This window comes from Brachypodium distachyon, chromosome 3 (genome assembly GCF_000005505.3).
Source record: "Brachypodium distachyon strain Bd21 chromosome 3, Brachypodium_distachyon_v3.0, whole genome shotgun sequence".
Lineage (NCBI taxonomy): Eukaryota > Viridiplantae > Streptophyta > Magnoliopsida > Poales > Poaceae > Brachypodium > Brachypodium distachyon.
In genome coordinates, this window is record NC_016133.3 from 42,531,949 (window position 1) to 42,552,313 (window position 20,365).

A 20,365-nucleotide genomic window follows, 5' to 3' on the forward strand; every position below is an offset into this window, starting at 1 on the left:
TAAACACCATCGCGTCTCTCTCTTGCACGTTCAAAATGTCTGGCAAGTCCCGGACGCACATCCGTGGATCGGACGGCTCACCTGGGGACCCTTTTCCGTTTTCCGTTTCAAACGAACCGGTCCAGTCCAGTCCAGACCCGCCAAACCCCCCGATCCGAGCCTCCCGCGCCGCTGACAGGCGGGCCACCCAACGTGAGCCCGGTCTCTGCCCCCCGGGCCCACGTGGCAGGGAGATAGACAGCGAGAGAGCGCCGCGCAGCTTCGTCGAAGCTTCCGCAGAACCATCGCCGTCCTGGAGAACGAGTCCCCATTACCGACCGAAATCGGGGGAAGCATAACAGCGGAAGCGCAGCGCAGACAAGCCACAACAAAACAAAGGAATCCGCAAATCCAACACCACACCAGAGGGAGCTCCCAAACCCACCACACGCACCCGCGCGGAAGCGAGAGTGGTAACGAAGCCGCAAGGGAGCTGCGGCCGGTGGTCTGCCTGCGACGACGTAAGACGGCGGCGCGAGGGGAGGTGGCCTGGCGGGACGGGAAGAATTTGTAGGAGGAACTTCGCGGAAGGTGAGGCGAGGCGACAGAGGGAGCGAGCGATCCACACCCCCGTGACCATCGATCGATCCCGTGATGACGAAATGGTTGTCGGTATGTGTGTCTGTGTGTGCAGGGTGGGTGGCGGCGGCGGCGGCGGTGGCCGGTCGACGTCGTGGGCGTCGTCGGTGTCGTCTCTCCTGCGGCTGCTGCTGCGGCGGCGGGGGTTTGGTAATCGGGCATGGCGCTGGGGAGCTCGCCGACGCCGCCGGAGATCCGCTCGCCGGAGCGGGACAGGGCGGCGGAGGAGGAGGATGCGGCTGCGGCGACTGCGTCGGCGGCGCCGGAGGGCGCAGAGGGGGAGGAGGAGTTCGGGGACGCCTTCGACATACCCCACAAGAACGCCTCCCACGACAGCTTGCTCCGGTGGAGGGTACGGTGCCCTCTCACAGGCTGTGATCTCACTGTACTGAATGTTTTTTCACTCGGATTGGATCGGATAATGCCGGGCTGGTCTATTATGGAGTTGTGTATGCGCCGTATTGTCGTCCCAGTTTGGTTTCGCAAATCAACTCAAAATATCACCACTCTGGTAATGCCAATTATGTGCAGGGAGAAGGGGGCTTAATGTTTTCGGGCTATTGGATATACTGCAGTGAAGTGTATCGACGTGTCATCGGCCCGATAATTTGCTCGTGCGTTCATTTGTGTCTACATTCTTGCCAGTGGAGGCATTGGAGTCTGTTTAGCAATTCTAAGAAAACATTAATCTCTGCTACTAGCGTGCACATTCGTAGAGCCACGGAGAACTTCCCTAAGCAACAAAAATGAGCAATACACTGACAAGGGTCTATTGCGCGCTCTTGCAAACATAGAAATTTTCTTTGGTTTTCACATATTTAGAAAGCCCATGTACTGGGAAAAATTACTGAAAGAAGGAAACAGTAATACTTTTACTACCGCTGCGAGCATTGTTCTCGAGTTCTGATGAATATGCATCCTCTCCTTTCAGCAAGCTGCTCTCGTGTTGAATGCTTCACGTCGCTTTAGATATACTCTAGACCTTAAGAAGGAGGAGGAGAAAGAGATGATAAGAAGAAAGATCCGAGCACATGCACAAGTTATACGGGTAGCGTGTTGTTTTCCAGTTTACACACCTTATTCTTTTCTGGCCGTATTTGTTTGTCCATTCTAAATCTGAGTTTTCCAGGCAGCATTTCTTTTTAAAGAAGCTGGCGAAAAAGATCTCAGAGGTACCATTCTGTACCATTAGCCTCTATTTTAGTGGTTATTAAATTAATATTAGAAGGGTCTGTGATCTCTGCCTTTGCTCAAGTAATATTGCTTCTTTTAGGAATTGATCACGAGGTTCATGTATCCCTATTGACATGACATCTGTTTAACTTTCATTATTAAATACGGACTAAGTTAACTTGCGATCCAACATGCCACGATTATGGACATCACTGATCCAAAGGGTAGAATAATTTCATTTTCCTGATTTCCTTCCTAGACCGCATGGTAGCTTTGTAGTCAGAACATAGCAAATGGTGTAGTGCAAGCACTAAGGAATAATGCTGTTCACACATTGCGTTGATAGTCGTAGTCATTAAGTTCTCTATTTTAGTTTCTTACTCCCTCCGTTCCATACTAATTGGCGCGGATTTATTTAAAGTTGTATTAAATCTGCGCCAATTAATATGGAACAGAGGGAGTATAAACGTTCTCCACATACAAATGTCCAATATATCATACCAGCACCTTTTCTATATTTACCAGGATAATTGCACTAGATTCATAGTGTTTTACTTGTGATATTTTTTCTTACATATTCCCACTGTTCGTATATAGGCAATGTTACATGGGCAGTCTGTTAGTATTTTTCATAAAATCATGATGTTCTGAAAGTATTTTTCTCGACAAATCTAATGATGGTGTTATTTATATTAATATTCAAAGTTTGACTGCACATTTCCAGGACGTATCTATTTAGTGGAGGTAGTGCTAAATCGATCATGTCCACTATTCTAGTGTTATTGCTGCCTTTTCAATTGATGTTCGAGGGCTGCATTTTCAGTTTCTACTTGTATTCAATATCTATCTGTTCTATCTATGCCTATTTTGCATACATTGTAATTTATATTCTTGTGTTATTTTAATGTCCTTGATCCGAGCAGAAGCTTATACTGGTATAAAACTTGCAACGGCCTCTCGCAGTTTTCCAATTGAACTGGAAAAGCTTACAACATTAAACAGGGACCACAACAGTGTTGTTCTTCAGGAACTTGGAGGAGTAAGTTAACACTGAGCTAGAATTAGTTCCACTTCATCACATCCTACTTTTCATTTGTCTCTAATGACACTCTTCTGTTCAGATTAAGGGCCTGTCAGGTTTATTAAAGAGTAATTTAGACAGGGGAATTAGTCCGAATGAGGATGAATTGCTACAAAGAAGGGATGTTTTCGGAGCAAATACATATCCACGCAAAAAAAGAAAAAACATACTGGTATAATTTTTGTATGTTATTTCTTTAAGTAAACTGCACTTCCATCTCGCAAACCTTCACATAACCACTAGCAATTTCAGTTTCCTAACAGAACATATGTTCTCTTCATTCCTTTTTATGTTATGTTCATGGCATAAGAGTGCTCTAAGCTTTCCAATTACACAAAAGTTGTATTTTGGCATTTTTAGGATGATCTAAAATCACTATCGCAAATTTTGATAGATTCTGCATATTAGAAAGTCTAGTACAAAATAGGTCCTTGAGACTTTCCTTCTTTATAACATCGTGTCATTTGATGCTTCAACGTTTCCCGTGTCAACGTTTAACCATAATTAGTTTTAATATGCAGCGTTTTGTGTTTGATGCATGCAAAGATTTAACTCTCATGATTCTAATGGTAGCTGCTGCCATATCTCTGACGTTGGGCATGGCAACAGAGGTAATTTTATACCAGTTCATTTAATTGTTTCCTTGCAATGCTTTTCATTGTCTGTCATTTTACTTGGCCATTTTAGTTTTGAACTAAAATAATTGCCAAGCTTTAAGTCTAGGTATAACTTAACTTTTGTTTAATTTAGGGTGTCGAGGAAGGCTGGTATGAGGGTGGAAGTATTTTCTTAGCTGTTTTTCTTGTGATACTTGTTACAGGTAATTGATTTGAGCCTGCATGTTACCTTTTATTTTGCCTTTATGGCCCTCAGTTTAGCTTGTTATGATCAAATTTTGCTTCTTTATGTTCTATCTAGCAACCAGTGATTACAGGCAATCACTTCAGTTTCAACATCTGAATGAGGAGAAACAGAACATACAAGTAGAGGTGAGTATGATCACTTGTAACCTTATGTTAGTGTAGTTCCAGATATGAACTATCACTGATTGGCTGTATTCCTTGATTTACTATCTCCTTTAACTAGGTTGTTAGAGGTGGTAAAAGATCTGGAGCTTCAATATTTGACCTTGTCGTCGGTGATGTGGTTCCCCTCAATATTGGTGACCAAGTAAGATGGTATATGATTATTCAACTCTGTTTATTTATTTCCCTAGAATAATTTCCTTATATTCATTATTTTACATTTAGGTGCCTGCTGATGGTGTCCTGATAGCTGGCCATTCTCTTGCAATAGATGAATCAAGTATGACAGGGGAATCCAAAACCGTGAGTTCCTATGGAAAATCTTTCGTTTATCTCAAGGATTCAAACATGTTTTTGTTTTTCATGATATGATATTACTTTTAGGTTCACAAGGATCAAAAGGCACCATTCTTGATGTCTGGTTGCAAGGTTGCAGATGGCTATGGTTCTATGTTGGTGAGTACCACGGTTTTAAGTGTTTCAGCAACATGTTGTGTTGAGCGTGCCTGCTTTCTGTGTCACTATACGCAGTTTTTCTCTTCATTCTTTATGTTTCTTTCTTAGTGTCTTTTTAATAATATAACTATAAATAGCATACTACTTACCCACTTTGCCTATCGAATACAAAGGTAACAGGTGTAGGTGTCAATACTGAATGGGGCCAGTTGATGGCTAACCTTTCTGAAGATAATGGTGAAGAAACCCCGTTGCAGGTTAATCTCTGTTCTGAATCATGTACATTCTTGCATGGATGAATACTGAATTCTTGCTTTGATTCTATGGATGTGGTCCTTTCGACCATGGAGTAGGTGCGCTTGAATGGTGTTGCTACTTTTATTGGTATGGTGGGTCTGTCAGTAGCTGGTGTTGTGTTTGGCGTGCTTGTGATAAGGTATTTTGCATGATAATGCAGCAGTAGCAAATGTACTCTTTATAACTACTTTCTGCCGAACTACAGATATTTTACTGGGCATACCAAGAATCCGGATGGGACTGTTCAATTTCGGGCTGGAACTACTGGTGGCAAACATGGACTTATGGGGGCAATTAGAATTTTGACAATTGCTGTATGTAATTTTACTCTAATTAGTATACAGCTAATATAATGAATAATTAAATAGTATTGTTTTTCTGTCCTTAATTTTCTCTAATATTTATCCTAGGTTACAATCGTAGTTGTTGCTGTGCCTGAGGGACTCCCATTGGCGGTAACATTGACGTATGGATCTACTCATTATGCAAATTCCTCAGAATCATCAGTCACATGACTATCCATATCTTTTTTCTTCTTCTTTTTTGGTTTCAGTCTTGCCTATTCAATGCGAAAGATGATGCGAGACAAAGCGCTGGTAAAAATAACATTGTATTTCTGTACCAAAACATTGAAATTATTAGGAATTTTATAATCCTTATGTTTTTTATTTAGGTGCGACGGCTCTCATCATGCGAAACAATGGGATCAGCAACTACAATATGTAGCGATAAGACAGGAACTCTCACCTTGAACAAGGTTTGTGCAGTCAATTAGTGGTTTGCTTGCCATGAAATGCTATTTGAAGTTCTGTCATGGTGTTATTCCAAGGCCCAATACGCTGCCTTGACCGGATGCTGATTCTTTCCATCAACTTTAAACCCTAGAACATACCTTTCTTCGTTGCTGTCAGTTGCATGAGCATATCTTGCTAATCGTTTTTTGGTTGTGGCTTTACCAAGTTTTGTGCATTATAATTCGTTTCATAATCCTGATGTTATTGATTATGTAGATGACAGTTGTCGAAGCATATTTTATTGGTACAAAGTTGGATCCTTGTGATGATGTGAGGGCAACCTCACCCAGTGCATTAGCACTGCTTGTTGAAGGAATTGCACAAAACACTACAGGAACTGTATTTGTGCCAGAGGTATGTAAGGATATATTCTTTTCCGTTCTTCCTTTACAATAATATTAAGGTACCTGCATTGTACATTATTCGGAAAAGGCGGTCACATACTTGTTAGCAGTTACTTTGATCGAGCTATGACTAATTACAACCACATTGTAAATATATTTTTTTACTTTGAAATTTATTGTAAACACGATGGTCCATGGTATTCTTTGAGGCATCTTTGAGAACTGGTCATAGGTCAGTTCCATCCTGCCTTTCGATTCTTTATGTCTTTTAGGAGAGTCCAGCGGAGTCTTGTTAGTTCCACCAACTCTATGAAAATTGTGTTTGCCTAAGATTCTTAGCACTGTGGAAACTGCACGTAATTAAGCTGATTGCCTGTAATGACACTATAGTTTAAACTATGGTACCATAAAAACTACCCCAATTAATTTTTATTGGTTCCTTTCATAACCAAACAAAAACCTGAACTGGCATGCACCTGTAGTCAGTCTGGGGACAGTGCTAAGTGTCATCAATGGGACTTGCATATATCAGTTTCTTTGTTCTTTGCACACAATTGCATCCGTTCTTTTTCAATGTATAGGATGGGGGAGCTGCTGATGTTACAGGTTCACCAACTGAGAAAGCCATTCTTTCTTGGGGTCTTAAGGTATGAATGATTTAGCTTCATACTTAAGTATTTCCTCTTCAGCTTCTTTTGTTGATTTGGACCTTCTACGTTGCACAGATAGGGATGGATTTCAGTGATGTTCGGGCAAAATCTTCAGTTCTTCATGTTTTCCCATTTAACTCGGAGAAGAAACGTGGTGGTGTTGCAGTACAGGTATAAGCACGTTTATATGTTTAATACATCTGTTATATCTAAATCTTTTAATGAAAAGAGTGTCTCCATGAAGATATACCCATTTTTCTTGCTTATTTATATTTGGGTGTTTTGTTTTACTAATCCCTTGGATATACCACTTCTAGATGGGAATAAATTAATGTTTTCCCATTTATGGTGCGCTTTTCCCTTGATTACGTATGTGGTTTCTTTGGTTCAATATTTTTGTGTAAATTTAATTTAGTCATTAATATCAGTGGTTGTCAGTTGTGAGAATTGAAGTCATCAATTTTAACGACTTCTGGACTCTATTGGTTCCTGCCAGGCTGATGCAGTTTTCCTTCTGGATATCTTTAGGGACTGATTAAAGAAGCAGCCAAATTTTCATTAAGAAACTCAAATTAGGGTTGGTTACCTGTGGCAAACAGTTTCTGGATGCCTTTTCTGTTTTTTTTTGGAAACTTCAATATAGTACTATTCAAAATCAGAGTGATTTCGAGAGACTGCTTCCCCTTCTAGGACGTCTGGTTACCTTTTGAGGGAATAGATGACTGTTTACTTACTAGTTGGTACTTGCTACCGGAATTACGGTTGCTGGATGCTAATGAGCATTTCTTCTTATTCGAGTATCAGGATAGTGTTGCTAGGAACTTGTGTTTTTTGACATGCAAAGATCATTGATTTGAATGAGTGCCTTGGGTTGATTAAAACTTATGTGTTATATTGTTTCCTATTCCCAATCTGGTCCATCTTACCTCAACGATGGTTGGTTACTGTAACTGCAGTCAGATACTGGGGTCCACGTCCATTGGAAAGGTGCAGCTGAGCTAGTGCTATCATCTTGTAAAAGTTGGCTTTCTCTGGATGGTTCAGTCCAGACAATGAGTGCTGGGAAGGTAATTGCCATGCATAACTTGCCAACCGCCCAATTTCTGATGCATATTTAAAATATTTGAAAATTTTGCAGCGTAATGAATACAAGAAATCAATTGAAGACATGGCGAAGAGTTCATTAAGATGTGTTGCTTTTGCGTACTGTCCTTGTGAGCCTGAAATGATCCCGAAGGAAGACATAGCTGATTGGAAGTTGCCTGAGGAAGACCTGACTCTGCTTGGAATCATGGGCATAAAGGTTGGCCCCTGATGTTCGGTAGATTCACTTCCAGATTGATTGTATCCGTATTTTCACAATCTATCCATGCTTTTCTGGAATATTTGAAACTGATGAAATATACTACTATGCACCATAGCTCCTCCAAATGATTTGTCACCTTCCATTTATACGAGGTGTCATAACTCATAACATAATTTCTTCTGTCCAGTCATACTGCATTGCTTGATAACATCATTCAGCTATTACTCGTGCTATAAAAATATTCTTCTCTTATAGGATCCGTGTCGCCCAGGAGTGAGGAATGCTGTGCAGTTGTGCAGAAATGCTGGTGTAAAGGTATATCTTGAACTCTATAAATCTACAAAAGTAATCATTGACAGAGCGAACTGTGAAGCTAAATGCTCTGTGGTACTTCTCCTGCTTACAATTATGTCTAGTCTTTTAATTCTCATAGGATCAGCCCTAGCAATAGCTTTATGTTTTCCTCACCTCCTATGCAGTAATTTTGTTCATATACAGATATACTCTCTTTCCTTTTGTTTATTTGTGTTGATGTTCAATTGTTTGTGTATGTATTCATACTTCCTCTGAAACGCTTCTCATGAAGTTGAGATTGTTGGTTAGTTTGATTGATCCTTAAAAAAACTGTTCTTCAAGATATTTTACTTAAGTGGATACATTGTTTTTAATTTTATCTGTTTTGAATCGTAGTGCTTCTTATGTTGTCTTTAATAGTTGTTATGTTTGTTTGTACATGTAGGTGCGCATGGTCACGGGAGATAACATTGAAACAGCTAAAGCAATAGCTTTGGAGTGCGGAATACTAGATGCAAATGGTGTTATTTCAGAGCCATTTGTAATAGAGGGAAAAGTGTTCCGCGAGATGTCTGAAATTGCAAGAGGGGAGATTGCTGACAAGATAACTGTAACTATCTCTGTTCTTGAGTCCTTTATGTATTGTTCTGCAGTGCTGAAGTAATAAAAATTGTTTCTACTTTTCTTTTGACTTTAAACTGTAAGAGCTGCGCGATTGCAGTCCGACAGTATATAGATATATAATTTTTACAAAGTGAGACACCGAATTGCGACCTTCGAGGATCGAACTCTGGTGGGCTGCCAGCACACCTGGCTGGCTGACCACCCAAGCTATGCTTGGTTCTCAAATTGTTTCTATTAAACACTACGATGCTTGGAAACTCATTTTAATTGATGAATTATTTTGAATAACTAGGTTTACAAATTGTCTACGTGATGGTAGGTTCTAGCCTTTTTTATCGTGTTCAGCAACTTGTTCTCTTGGAAGTTCCTGACATTCTTTTCTGACTATTTCACAACTAAATAACTTTGGAATTTAGGTCATGGGAAGATCATCTCCAAATGACAAACTTTTGCTTGTCCAAGCTTTGAAACGGAAGGGACATGTTGTAGCTGTCACTGGTGATGGCACCAATGATGCTCCTGCATTGCATGAGGTGTGTTCTGTAGCTCTTGCCAAATTATTAGTGGCTGTGCTTATTTTTTATATTCTTATACCTAATGTTTGATTTGTTTTATAGGCTGATATAGGTCTTGCAATGGGCATGTCAGGGACAGAAGTTGCTAAAGAAAGCTCTGACATCATAATCTTGGATGATGACTTCACATCTGTTGTCAAGGTTAGTATGTTCGATAAAGACAATTGGCAAAGATATTTCTAATGAAGGATAACTTTGCTCAGCATCAGTAAGGAGTTTTATAACAAGCTGTCTTGGTGCTTTGATCGCTAGTCAAAGTAACCTGAGGCTGATTCTAAAAAAAAGTAACCTGAGGCTGTGATATCATGCTTTCTGAGACACAGTGAACTTTCTATACAGTACAGTTCATGGAGATCATGCATGCTCATTCACGTTCTGATATATATGCTGCCTTCTGCTGCTCATTCAGCTTTTACATGTTAAACTTAAACTAGTGTGTGTGCTAAATCCTCTGAGATATTGTGCTTTTGCACCAATTCTGGTCGCCTGACCATCTTTTTCCTAATTGATATGTTGTCCAAAGGTTACACCTTTCATCTCTCTCTCTCCTCTCTCTTGTAGGTTGTTCGCTGGGGACGCTCTGTCTATGCAAATATTCAGAAATTCATCCAGTTCCAGCTTACTGTCAATGTTGCTGCACTTGTGATTAATGTAGTTGCAGCTGTGTCATCTGGTGACGTGCCTCTAAATGCTGTTGAGGTTGGGTTTCTCCCTTTATCTTGCAACTAATTTTTAACTGCTAACACGTAAGTTACTGCCTAGGTTAGCCATTGCTTCTTTTGTTGCAGCGTTTAGATGACATGTTGCATTTAAGATATGCTGAAACCTTAACTGTAAGATCGAATACTTATATTCCAAGGTTGCCTCTCGTGAACCATATTCTTTTTTAATTTGCAGCTTCTCTGGGTGAACCTTATCATGGATACACTGGGAGCTCTAGCTTTAGCAACTGAACCACCAACAGATAACCTTATGAAGAGACAGCCTGTTGGTCGAAGGCATGTAATATTACCCTACCTGTTGACAGTATTGCATTACATGTTCCATAAGATGCATTTAATTGTTTTCTACATAATTGACAATTATTTTCCCTATTTTTCCCTTCAGGGAACCTCTTGTAACAAATATTATGTGGAGAAACCTGTTCGTCCAGGTTCAAATTGTGTTACTCAATTGTGTACTACTGTACCAACAGCATACTGTTGTTGCTGCATATTCTTTCATTGTTCTGATTTATATGGATTTTTTTCAGGCCATTTACCAAATAGCAATCCTTCTTATCTTTGATTTCTCTGGAACAAAGATTTTGCGGCTGCAGAATGAGAGTCAAGATAACGCTGAGAAAATGAAGAACACATTTATCTTCAACACCTTTGTGTTTTGCCAGGTTGGTTGGCTTTTTACTAAAAAAAATATAATTGTGACAGAATGTTATGTCAAGCTCTTTAGACAGATTAATATTGATATTTGTTTAATCTAAAGAAAATTGGGAAAATCCAAGGCTGCACACGGTTCTCCTGGGTGCCAAAACCAATTATCTAAACGTCAATTTTTTTGAAACAATCACATGTGTAAATGTTCATGTCTTCTGCGTGCTCGTAATATATCGCGTAAAAAGGATTAATTTTCACCCTGTGTAAGAAAACAAATTTAGTGCTTCAAATTTTGCTTTATGAGACCATGGATTTTTTTTTCGTCCATGGTGTGAAGATGCTCCATTTTCTAGGGTAAATGCTGGAATATTGTCGATCTATTATCAATAAGTGCTTACTTTGTTTGGAATGTTGTTTTGGACTATTATCACTAGTATGTCAATCTTGAATCTTGACAATTGATTGAGAATAGTTCTACCACAAAGTGAATAAGCACTCTGATTCCCTAAAAAAAAAGCACCCTGATGCCAATTTAAGGACCCTGACCATATACTATAATTTTGCCTTTTGAAATTTGACATAACTCCTGCTTGTTTGAAGTCAAACCATCCTTGTGTGGGCTATGATTCAAATTATGTAGACCTACAATAACATTTACCTTTAAATATAAGTATATTTTTTATCATAATGTTAGCTTTATGTGCTGAACAAATGTATCTGTTAAACTTATGTCATATCATGCCAGATATTCAATGAATTCAATGCGCGCAAGCCTGAGGAAAGAAATGTCTTCAAAGGAGTAACGAAGAACCACCTCTTCATGGGAATAATTATTGTAACCACTGTATTTCAGGTAACAAGCCATAAAGAGTTCTTCCCCTAAAATGTCCTATCATCTTTATCCATAAAGTGCTGATAAAGTTGCTCCTCCTTTGGCAGATACTAATAGTTGAGTTCCTTGGGAAGTTCTTCAAAATTGTGAGACTTAATTGGAGACTATGGCTAGTTTCAGTTGGTATTGGCCTCGTGAGGTAAACACTTCAAAATTTAAAATGTGTTTATTATGCAAGGTTTGAGATCAGTACTTTATTGATCTTTTTAAGGTTCTATTATATGATTAATGTGCAATACGGTTTTTGGTTTGGACGGAAAAATGTAACAGCTTGTTTGGCACCCATCATTTGGGACTAGAATTGTGGAATTCATTTTGAATTCTAAAAACTAACTTGTTCGGTTGGCACGGAGTTGACTACATGAATTCAATTTGCAATTCCATGGAATCACAATACAACTAACCTCAATTCCCCTCTACAAGCCATCATTTCTCTGGAATTGTCTCTAACTCTACAAATCCATGTGGTAGACAAACATGATTTTTGAATCCAGAATTCAAATTCAACCAAATGAAATCCTACCAAACATTAGATTTCATTTCATTTGGACCAAATGAAATGAAATGAGGGGTGCTAAACGAGCTGTAAGGGAGGCCGGATTATGAATGTGTTTGTACAGTTATTTTATGAATCCAGATATTATCTGTCATTTGTTTTCTCTTTGGCAAGGTTAAGGTTCATAAACTTGCCTTCACCACATTCTAGGGCTGCTGTACCCATCTGGCTTTGATATGCATTCATCGACATCCGCAGTTACAATCAATGACTTCTCAACTGAACCCCATTGAATTCTAACCTCCCTTTTCTTCCTCTCTTGTGACGTTGCCAGCTGGCCTCTTGCATATCTGGGGAAATTCATTCCTGTTCCTGTGAGACCTCTCCAGGCCTACTTCAAGCCTATTCCTTGTTGGAAATCATCACGCCGAGGTACGTCTCCAGTGTACACTTGCTACTCGCTAACCACTGGTTTGTGCTTACGTATCATGATCCAACAAGCTTACCATGAACACATTTCATAACACAGATGAAGAGGAGGGCGGTCAGGGCTAAAAAAAAAATGCAGCAGGTTATCTTCTGTAAATAGACATGGGTGAACCAAAGAAGAAGGCACATATACTGACTCTCTGAAGGAGAGAGCAGAGCTGCGAATTTTTTTTCTACAGGAGATGCAGGGAAAAACCTGTGCAGAGGCCAACACCCCTGTGCTAAAAGCTTTTTGCATGCAGGCAGGCATGCAGGCACAGGTCAAAGTGCAACCCGTTGCTGCTGCTGATTATTATGGGGGCTTCGGATGACACAGGTTAATATGAAATTATAAATCGTAATCCTACCTGGGAAGATAATTGCTAACATTGCCACGAAAGTGATTGGTCGCGAATGTTTTATAACCATGGAATGGTCGCATTTTTGTGTTGCAAATAAGGTTGATATGGGCTAGAACAGTACATTGTAGGATTCGTGCTTGGGATGTTCCACCTTTCTTTCTTGTTTTGTTAAGTTGGCTAGATTGAACAAGCAATAAGATAGCCAGGGGTTTCCTTGTGGCTGAACTTAGCCTGCAGTTTTATCTTCAAATTCTCTCGAGAAACTAGAATGATTTTCCATGCCCACGGTGGGACGACAACGGGCAGTTTATGAAGATTCTAAAAATATTAGGCTATATCGACTAGGATGCGTTTACTATGGCATAAATTTCACATCCAGATTTGACCCCACGCGTGAGTAGTTCACTTGTAAATTGACGGAAGCATTTCACGGGTGCCACATTCTCCCTTTCCCGATCGAGAATGCAAAGAGTGAAAGAGAGTGCGCGTGTAGAAATTTTCGGCAGCAACCTTCGACAATGTGACATGTGTACAGTAGCACATTTAGATATATTTTTTTGGGACGTCCCTACAATGATTTTATCCTATATTTCGTATTTGACCAGCATCTTTTGACTGCTACTAAAAATATAAGAGCAGCGATCAGCTAGCAGTACTGCTGCTTTACTCGGCAAGCTTGGCAGCATAATTCGAGGCAGATTTAATTAAAAAAACGTTGTAGTACAATCGTAGTCACTGGTTTACGAAATATGGATATATCTACACGTCGACCGCACACCCTAAGTTCCTCTTTTTTCGGAGAGGTTGCAGAATATCAAGGCCCATCAACTAAACAGCCAAATTCACCACACTACATTATTCATCCATTCACCACTTTACTAACCCCAGAGCATATATGCCTGCGCGAACGCACGCAGGCCTTAATTTATGGATCGACCGGATCAGCTCATGAAAGCCCGTCGAGGTCCAGGAACTCGTCGGCCGGGTCAACAAGCTCTGCCGCGGCCGCCGCCTGCTGCTGTCCATCATCGTCCTGCTTGTGTCTCTCAGTGACGTCAATGGCGGCATGGTTGGCGGCGGCGATGGCGAGTGTGGCCCGGGTGGTGGCGAGGCGGCACTGCGTGTCCCGGATCTCCTCCTGCAGGCGGCTGATGAGCCCCGTGCAGCCGTACACCGGGTCCCGCAGCCGCTGCTCCGCCTCCGCCGCCATCGTCTCCGCCGCCCTCCCCCTCTCCTTCTCCGGCAAGCTCTGCAAACAACAACAAAACAAAATTGGCAGTCACGGAGAAGTACAGATTAAATTAATCTTCTTCTACAATGCATGGATTAAAGCTACTACAGTACAAATCGAATATACTTATTTATACCTGGAGCAAGCGGGAGACGTTGCTGGCGCCGAAGACGCGGTGGACGGCGGCGTAGCGTTGGGGCAGCGACGCCGGGAAGTGCGGCGCCAGCACGCAGTCCACGGCGCACCGCCGCCGGAGGTACTTGCACGCCGCGCACCGCCTGCCGTTGCCGTTGCCGGCATTGCCGCCGCCGGCTTCCTCCTGGTGGTAGTCGTCTTCTTCTTCGGCTTCGACGTAGCTAATGCTGTTCTCGTTGTTGTTGCCGGAAGCCGACATGGTGATGATATAATATCTAGGAGGAGATTCTGCGTAAGTGAGGAACACGATCGATGATGATCTAGCGGAAGATCTCTTTGTGAGTTTGGGAGATTTTGGGGAGATCTTGTGGGGATCGGTTGATGATCCATGGTTATATATGGATCATAGGTTCGTGCCATGCGTGCGTGCGTGCATGGGATCAGGCTCGAAATGGCAACAACAACGGCTGTGTTTTTTTGGTGTGCCAAGGATGGAAAGCTTAACGGCTATGCTGCTGTGCCAATGGCCCCGTTCGGAAACACTCTCCTTTCTGATGGGCCGGCCTGTTTGGAACCTGAGCTAGCTTGCATGGTCAATCAGTTTGGGATTTGTCGATCTGTTCTTTCTCATGGGCTGGCCTCGTAATATGATAGGCCGTCTTAGGGCCTTGTTTGGTGTTAGCGTATTTTTTTAGTCACTGGTGTTTGGTATATGAGGGTTTTGGATGGTTTTTCTAAAAACATTAGTTTGAGAAGTGTTTTAATTTGGTATAAAAAAGAGTGTTTTGTTGGGGAAACTAGTGATTAATCCCTTCCAAACCCTTGCTACCAAACAACCTTTTCAATTTGGAGTGGCTAATACCCTAGAAAAAAAAACAAAAATGGGTCAAATCAGTGGCGAAGCCACCTTTACTCTGTGTAGTCAAGTCAGGTATTTGACTCCTCTCTCTCAAAAAAAAGTCAGGTATTTGAGAAATTCAATACCTCTAGCAATGGATATCTTAGTGCTCAACAAATTAGCTATGAAAATTGACCACACAGCTATTAGGTTTAGGTCATGTAGATTGACATCACAGAGTTTGAATCCTGACACCGCCACTGGGTGAAATAGAACATTGAGACCAAGCTTTTGCTTAAGCAATTTCAGGGGTTCAGGTTTGGTTTTTCCGGGGGATTAATAGTGTTGCTCATGTTTGCTGTGCATGTTAGATTTGTTGAGTCCAACTTTGTTTGGCAGGGACATGTCCCTGGTCAGGTTGACTGTAATACTCTGTGATCCCCTGTTCTAGAAAAAAAGGTTGTACAAAATCCGGCTTTATGATCCCCGTCCCTTTCCTAAGCTCGCATCTTCTACCTTATCTCCTCATCCAGCTATCCACCCGAGTCCAAATGTACTGAACGTACGATCTATCTGTATCTGTATGGCTTATTTTGCCCATCTCTCTCGTTGTACCTGAAATCCTATTCTAGAACACACTTGCCAACGGAATATAACCCTCACCAGATTAGCAGAAAAGGGATTAGATTAGGCTAGCATAGGATGCCATGCCCCTCCATCAAGTTCACACACACACAAAAAAAAAACGCCTCTTCGGATCAAAGCAGCTCATCATCATCACTATTATCTGCCCCTTGGCAAACCTTAAACAACATCGCGCATTTACATTGGACTAGATTACATTACATTACCAAATGGGAAATCGAGCTGTTTCATTACATCTTTGATGGCACCGATGCCGCGTCAGAAAACGTACGGACGAGGTAGTAGTACTAATCAAAAAGGGTCAAGGTTCGTGATCTGTTTAAGCTTCCCCAGGTTAGCTCTAACTCTAATCAAGGCCGGTTCTGACTCTGCTTTGCTTCGTTAACCGGGAGTACGTGGCAGCTCGTCGCCGCTGCTTCGAGAGCTCCCCTGATTTCATAGATTTTGTTGTCGTAAGGATGAAGTTAATCACCTTCGTTAAAAGCTCTGTTTGACCTTACGGCAAAGGATTAAGATAATTCTGGTTGTTTAACAAGTCATCTGCACATTTGCTTATGGCAGATGATGCTACACAGCACATGGTGTGTTTCTGTTGGTGCAGTCTTGAGCTTTTTTGCCGGGGAGGCAAAGAAAGGAACCGCTTCAATTTTCTTGTGCTATTAGCAGTATGCTTGGAGATTAGCTGGCTAATGGTCACCATCTGATCCAAGCCAATCAGTCATAAGAAGCAGCCAAAAGGTAATCACCAAACAGCTGGACTATGATGATGATTCTTATCGGATTACGCAGATGCATCATACACATACACACATAGGACTCATCACCCACCATTTCTGTCCCAGCACCAACAAGGACAACAAGAACACCCATGATTAGCCGTAATGAGAATGCAAAAACATGGTTGGTTAAGAAGATGAAACACATCCGTTCCAGAAAAAGAAGAACAAGACATGGTTCAGAAGAAGAGCATGTCGTCTTGTCGACAGAGATGGATATGTCCAGTACCCGATCCATTTTCAGAACAAGCCATGCCATGCCACCAGCAGCAACCAGGAGATTCATTCTATCCATCCAAGACAGAGGCAGACAGGGAAACACGGCAAATTAATGGGTGTTCTTGTATAGAGACAGACTACTATCTTTGCTTGATTATACAGTACTCGCGGCAGCAGGATCATCATCTCGAACAGCCTAAATTCGATCCAAGATTTTGAGCTAGTCGACTAGTCGTAGCTCGCGTTCTGGAGATCGGAGAGGGAGAAGGACCTCGGCGACCGGAAGGAGCTCGCGCCCCTAGGACTCATGCCGCTCCTGGCCCCCATGGCGCCGCCCTTCTGCGACGCGCTGTGCAGGCCGCCCAGCCTGGGCGGAGGGAACCTGCTGCTGCTGCTGGGCGGCGCCGCCGCCTTCTCATCTTCGTCTTCGTCTTCGTCTTCCTCCTCGTGCTCGTCGCCCTCGACGACGGTGTGGTCGAGGGAGAGGAGCGGGGGAAGGTAGGCGGTGGCGAGCGAGCTGCAGGACGCCCTGCGGCGCGACCAGGCGGCCAGCACGCGGCGGCGCTTGTTGAAGGGGTTCTCCGGCTTGGCGATCTCCTTGGCGGCAGCCTTCGCCGCCGCCTCCGCCAGGCTCGTGAACGACTTGGACTTGCCCGCGTAGAAGTTCGACAGCCCCCTCCTGCGATCACAATTAAGTTGCTCATCTGATCAGTCCTCGTTCAGGAATCCATGAGAATCAATCAATCAATTAGTACATATATTCACAGTGTATTTGTAGCAGAAAGATTCGTCGCTCAGCTGGAGCTAATCACTCGCTACAAAATCCATGGACTTTATCAGTATGACCAGCAGAAAGATGCTGACTTTATCCACGGGGTTCGTCCTAATTTGGGACAGGCTGCAAAGTTGAACAAAAATACTACGGACTAGCACTATTTTCTAGCTCCAGTTCTGTGATCTAAAGCCTCAACAGCCAAGAAGCCAGAACTGTTTTTTTTTCACTAAAAAAAAAGAAAAATCACCATTTCTCTCAGACAGATGCAACAGCAGCAACTCTGCCATATCCATTTCGACCAAGAAGAACTTGAATAGTACTCCGTAGATCATACCACAAATTTATCAAAATTTATCATACCACGAAATCTACCATACCACGAATTTCATCAGAAAAACTTGAACAGATCATTACAGTAGTACTCAGCTAATCAATGAGTCAACGAAAGAAATCAGGAGGAGGAAGAAGCAGGTAAAAGCAAGAAGCGGATGGATAAAGCTTACTTGCTGGGCAGAGCGTCCTCGAGGGAGTCGAGCGATCCGAGCCCCATGCCGAGCACCTCCTCCACCGGCGCCCTCGCCTCGCTCTCCACCTCCTCCTCGCCATCCTCCTCCTTCTCCGACGAGGAGTCGTCCCCGATCGATGAGCTCTCCGACGACGCCGCGCCGATCGACGAGCTCTCGGACCGCGCCTCCTCCTCTTCCCCCTCCTCCTCATCCTCCCGCAAGACGAACCCGCCCCGATCCCGCTCCTCCGAATCCGCCCTCTGCTTCCCCTTCTCCGCCTCCGCCCCGCGGCGGAACCCGTGGCCCCGCGCCATCCCCGGCGCCACCGCCGTCGACATGAGCACTCCTCACACGCCGACGACGCAAGTACTCCTCCTCGGCTCCTCCCCCCAAGATCCGCCCCCGGATCCCCGCGGATCGGCAGCCCGACCGGCGAGCGCGTGGGTGTGTCCGCCGGGTAATCGAGCGGGGCCGCGGCCAGGCGAGGCGGACGAGGACAAGAAATCCTGGAGAGAGATGAAGAGAGAAAGTGGAGGCAGCAAGGGAGGAAGGGAAGAAGGAAGGATAGGATAGGGATGGATTGGAGATTCCTGCTGTGTGCTGTGTGACCAGACGAGCAAGCAAAGAAGGAAGGCGGGCGTGTCCTGTCCTATGCTATACGCCCACCGAACGGTCGGTCCACGCACACTTCCGTCCAGCCGTCGGATTTTGCCACTGACGTGTGGGCCCATCCGGCAGAGATGGTCTCCTCCGTGCTCCCGGCTCACGGTCCCGCCGCTGTGGACCGCGGGGCCTGATCCGCGTATACGGTCTACAAGGAGTACACGGTTTTGCATACAGGATGGACGGGATACATGTACGGTTCTGGTCGTATTTTGTACTCCCACGCGTGGGCCGTGTCAGGAGCAGTGTGCACACGTGTTTGGTGCACCGTTTCTTTTTGGTGCCCACTGTAAAAACTGTTCTGCTGATGATCAGCCGCTGGTTTTCTGGATCGAGCTGACAGTTTCTCGATGCTCCCTTGGTAAAATGAAGTATTATTTCATACGAAAGAATGCAGCATGATTTTGGTAAAATGATGTGATAATAAAGATAGCCAGACCGCAGATAATTGTGATCAACGACGTGTATACTGCATAGTAATAGAATCATATACGGAGTACTAGATTTAAATTTCTGGTAAAATAAGATGGAGCGGTGCTCGCTTTAACTTTCTTCTTTCGTCATTAACTCTCCTTCCACCTCTTTCTTTCGAAATACTCGTAGTACTTTCTTGGTTTCTTACAAATTCAAATTAAATCTCAAAATACATAGATGTTACTGCTCACTCTGATAAATTCTTGACTTAAATTTGTCCTAAATATGAATGTATCTATTTTTAAAAAGCGTCTAGATACATTAATATTTCGACGACAGTTTAGGATCGGAGTGAGTTGTATTTTTGCTTATTGAAATATTACATGTATCAAGACGCTTTTTAAAAATAGATACGTCCATTTCTGACAAATAATTTGAGACAAGAATGAATTACGGAACGGAGGAGGCAGTGCTCCTCCCACCTCAGCTGGTCTAGGTTGTCACTGTGGTTTCCTAATTAATCTGATTTGACCGGAGACGTCATGGATGGATAAACATAATGACCAGGGCGCTAATCTTGATACACGCACGCACAACGTCCATGTATATTGACCCCATGCAGCTGGCCTTGTCATTTGTTTTGCCTCTAGTCTTGGTCTAAATCAATTAATACTAGCAGTAGGCCACGTATTACTAAACTAATATAAGCCTTGCATGCATGTTAGGTGAGTGCCGAATTGTCGTCAAATCAGCGAGAGGATCCTCCATCTTAATGTATTTGCATGCTTTTTGTGTGCCATTGGAGGTTTCAACTTAATCCTTTTTTTAGTTTCACATATATAGGAGAGAAATTTCCAAATTAAGGCGTGATCTGATCAGTCCTGGTCGATGATATCAAAGCCAATCCAAAAAATTGCATGACCAGTAGTCGCACCGTCCAGAAATAAGTGACAAATCCAAATCACTTATTTCCGGTGTATATATGTTTTCAGGCTATCGGGCTCAAATTAGTAGTAATCCTTTTCCATCAGGAATCTATGGATGAGGTCCGTCGGTACGCAAAGGTGACTGGATTATTTACTTTAAGCCGGACAGCAAAGAGATAAGCTAGAGGAATCGCGGTTAATATAAACTCCATTGGTGGATTGCCTTTCGAGGAGATATTCCAAAGCATCTCGTGATTAGGATATTGTTTCTCTCTCACATCCTGTGGTGCCTGTCCTAATTAAGAAAAGCAATTGTCCGTGTGGGGTCCCTGATTGGGGGTCAAGGATAATGATTCGTGAACAATCGTGATTAGACGAGGGACAGTTGATTACTGCCTCCTACTGGTAA

At 42.8% G+C, this 20,365-nt stretch overlaps 3 protein-coding genes across 4 annotated transcripts; 1 reads left to right on the forward strand and 2 right to left on the reverse strand.

The window, feature by feature from the left end:
* Positions 1 to 312: 312 nt before the first annotated feature.
* Positions 313 to 13,087, forward strand: LOC100834729 (calcium-transporting ATPase 5, plasma membrane-type). 2 transcript variants are annotated; one of them, XR_002965300.1, is made up of 35 exons: positions 313 to 570; positions 674 to 970; positions 1,550 to 1,666; positions 1,748 to 1,790; positions 2,715 to 2,830; positions 2,913 to 3,044; positions 3,394 to 3,483; positions 3,623 to 3,692; positions 3,791 to 3,861; positions 3,959 to 4,042; positions 4,123 to 4,200; positions 4,282 to 4,353; positions 4,527 to 4,610; positions 4,707 to 4,789; positions 4,856 to 4,964; positions 5,061 to 5,116; positions 5,204 to 5,246; positions 5,324 to 5,407; positions 5,661 to 5,798; positions 6,370 to 6,435; positions 6,514 to 6,609; positions 7,395 to 7,505; positions 7,577 to 7,741; positions 8,000 to 8,059; positions 8,484 to 8,648; positions 9,079 to 9,195; positions 9,280 to 9,378; positions 9,799 to 9,936; positions 10,135 to 10,239; positions 10,345 to 10,390; positions 10,490 to 10,624; positions 11,356 to 11,463; positions 11,550 to 11,641; positions 12,333 to 12,430; positions 12,528 to 13,078. XR_002965300.1 is itself a non-coding variant. In XM_010237022.3 (35 exons), the coding sequence occupies exons 2-35, from the start codon at positions 779 to 781 to the stop codon at positions 12,551 to 12,553; spliced, it is 3,285 nt and encodes a 1,094-aa protein (XP_010235324.1). In that variant the 5' UTR covers positions 316 to 570; positions 674 to 778; the 3' UTR covers positions 12,554 to 13,087. The 2 variants fall into 2 exon arrangements, 1 of the variants encoding a protein (XP_010235324.1); XM_010237022.3 differs by having other exon boundaries at positions 316 to 570; positions 10,135 to 10,235; positions 12,528 to 13,087.
* A 159-nt stretch (positions 13,088 to 13,246) lies between these two features.
* On the reverse strand, positions 13,247 to 14,556 carry LOC100823486 (LOB domain-containing protein 6). The gene has a single exon (XM_024462001.1). It carries the CDS (start codon positions 14,036 to 14,038, stop codon positions 13,775 to 13,777), a length of 264 nt encoding a protein of 87 aa, XP_024317769.1. The 5' UTR covers positions 14,039 to 14,556; the 3' UTR covers positions 13,247 to 13,774.
* A 2,003-nt stretch (positions 14,557 to 16,559) lies between these two features.
* On the reverse strand, positions 16,560 to 18,276 carry LOC100823786. Its single transcript, XM_003572359.4, has 2 exons — positions 17,951 to 18,276; positions 16,560 to 17,351 (listed from the first exon to the last, which is right to left on the reverse strand). Exons 1-2 carry the CDS (start codon positions 18,265 to 18,267, stop codon positions 16,901 to 16,903), a joined length of 768 nt encoding a protein of 255 aa, XP_003572407.2. The 5' UTR covers positions 18,268 to 18,276; the 3' UTR covers positions 16,560 to 16,900.
* Positions 18,277 to 20,365: the final 2,089 nt, after the last annotated feature.

Excerpts from the sequence above, each read along its gene's own strand:
- LOC100834729 (XM_010237022.3), top strand. The coding sequence starts at position 779 with ATGGCGCTGGGGAGCTCGCCGACGCCGCCGGAGATCCGCTCGCCGGAG. Across the intron at positions 4,201-4,281 it reads TGACAGGGGAATCCAAAACC|GTTCACAAGGATCAAAAGGC; the intron begins GTGAGTTCCTAT and ends TATTACTTTTAG. Across the intron at positions 9,379-9,798 it reads ACTTCACATCTGTTGTCAAG|GTTGTTCGCTGGGGACGCTC; the intron begins GTTAGTATGTTC and ends TCTCTCTTGTAG.
- LOC100823786 (XM_003572359.4), bottom strand. The coding sequence starts at position 18,267 with ATGGCGCGGGGCCACGGGTTCCGCCGCGGGGCGGAGGCGGAGAAGGGG. Across the intron at positions 17,352-17,950 it reads GAGGACGCTCTGCCCAGCAA|GAGGGGGCTGTCGAACTTCT; the intron begins GTAAGCTTTATC and ends TTGTGATCGCAG.
- LOC100823486 (XM_024462001.1), bottom strand. The coding sequence starts at position 14,038 with ATGGCGGCGGAGGCGGAGCAGCGGCTGCGGGACCCGGTGTACGGCTGC.